Source organism: Aplysia californica, unplaced genomic scaffold (assembly GCF_000002075.1).
Source record: "Aplysia californica isolate F4 #8 unplaced genomic scaffold, AplCal3.0 scaffold00214, whole genome shotgun sequence".
In the NCBI taxonomy this organism is placed as follows: Eukaryota; Metazoa; Mollusca; class Gastropoda; order Aplysiida; family Aplysiidae; genus Aplysia; species Aplysia californica.
The window spans coordinates 383,772-385,825 of record NW_004797484.1 but is presented as its reverse complement, the minus strand read 5'-3'; the positions used below and the strand labels follow the sequence as shown (position 1 = coordinate 385,825).

The window sequence follows — 2,054 nt, the reverse complement described above, 5'->3', positions numbered from 1 at the left end:
GAAGAGGGCGCCACCAAATTTTGAGGACACTTTTTTAATTGGCTCAAAGAGAGAAGTGGCCCATCTTGTTATGTACTATCATTGCTTTGGCTCAGAATGTTTTATTCGCGAACGTATTGGGCAATTATTTTATGACGAGACAGAAAATGTGTGATTTCCTTTTGAGAGTAGCAATTATCAACACACTGACATCATAAAACCGCACCTACAGTTTTGTTTGGTAGGCCTAGATCTACTGCTTTGTCTTGAAAGTAATGAAAGTCCCCTCTTTCTACGTGTCTGCTCTCAGTCTACATAAACGAATAAGATAAGCAGTCTGTTTCACGGGAACTATTCTACATTGTATGGTGTTCTTTATTTTTGTACCAGAATGGAAGGCCACATTCGAAGCCTTTGTATTTGTAAACAGATACACCACCACCACCACCACCACCACCACCACCACCACCCTCAACAACAACAGCAACAACAACATCGACAACAATAACAACAACAACAACAGCAGCAGCAGCAACAACAACAACAATAGCACCACCACCACCACCAACAACAACAACAACATCGACAACAACAACAACACCAACAACAACAACAACATCAACAACAACAGTAACAACATCAATAGCGACATTGTCCTTCACCTGGTTGACCTCATCCTTTGTGGCGTGCTCATTAAAACAGAACTGTTTCTGTACTCTAGTCGAGAACGTGAGCATAGCCACCTTGGCGCCTTGTGGGTTTACGTCAAAGCTGTCTGCTCGGGGGAGGGTGGAAGGGAGGAGGTATAAGGGATAAGGGATAAGGAGGAAGGGTAGGGGGGTATATGAGATGAGTGCAGGGGGGGGGGTGCTTGAGACAGTGAATGGGTGGAGGAGTTTACAAGGCAAATTTTATAAGCATCTTTCGCTATTCCGTTTTGTTTGACTGGCTCTGTGTACCCTCCGTTTTCAAGAGATCTAATTTTTTTTAAAAAGCTCCTATCTTCAAAAGAGGAACAAAGTAATATTTCAAAATACTTCTACCTTTCTGACGAAAACAAGAAACTCATGTTTAAAATATCTTTGTCATTGAGACAACACATTCACTGATAAAACAGCTAGGATGTGTCACAGAGACACTGACCTCACAAATAAAATGAACTCACTGATAAAGCTCGACAAGAACTCATTAATAAATCAGCTATGTCATAGAGATAATAAATTCACTGATTCATCAGAAAGATAATAAACTCAAAGAATAGTCACAAAGACAACAAACTCTCTAATTAGTCAGAGAGGTAATAAACCCACTAATTAGTCTTAGAGATAACAAACTCACTGATTAGTCACAGATACAATTCACTCACTGATTTGTCATAGAGATAATAAACTCATTGTTTAGTCACTGAGATAATGAACTCACTGATAACTCACAGAGATAATAAACTCACTGATTAGTCACAGAGACAAGAACTCACTGATAACTCACAGAGATAATAAACTCACTGATTAGTCACAGAGACAAGAACTCACTGGTTAGTCACAGAGATCATAAACTCACTGATTACGAAAAGGGATATTTAACTCACTGATAATCTTCTCCACAAACGCCAGCTCTTTGTTGAAGTTGTCCTCGCCCAGACTGCCCGAGGCATCCACAACGAAGAGAAGGTCAAGGGGCGCTCGGCACGGCTCACCTGGGGAACACACGTTTCATGACAAATTTCTATACACGAAAAAGCTGAATGGCATGCACCGTGCGGCACCATTGCCAGTTTCATATATCACTTTTTACACTTCCATCTTCCATGCCAATTTCGTGCCCGAGATCACTTTAGAACACTAGGATTGTAAAGCTCAACCGACCACGCACTATTCAACAATGAAGTCGAAGTCCACATATTATTATATTTCATGCAGGAATATGGGGAAGATGTGCCACTTTAGCACAAAAAGCAATATCTGCCACCTCGTTTGTCCCATACTATCCTTCCGATGTTTCCGCTTTTTCCAACGAAAACGTACGCGCGCACGCACACACACACACACACACACACACACACACACACACACACA

The 2,054-nt window shown here is 41.3% G+C and overlaps 1 protein-coding gene across 1 annotated transcript; it reads right to left on the bottom strand.

Moving 5' to 3' along the window:
• Nucleotides 1-232: 232 nt before the first annotated feature.
• Nucleotides 233-1,675, bottom strand: LOC118477159 (matrilin-4-like; the record flags this gene model as incomplete). Its single annotated transcript, XM_035970052.1, is given in 3 exon segments — nucleotides 233-244; nucleotides 642-754; nucleotides 1,568-1,675. Coding segments are annotated over 3 exon segments (233 nt in total), but the record flags the coding sequence as incomplete, so codon positions are not given.
• Nucleotides 1,676-2,054: the final 379 nt, after the last annotated feature.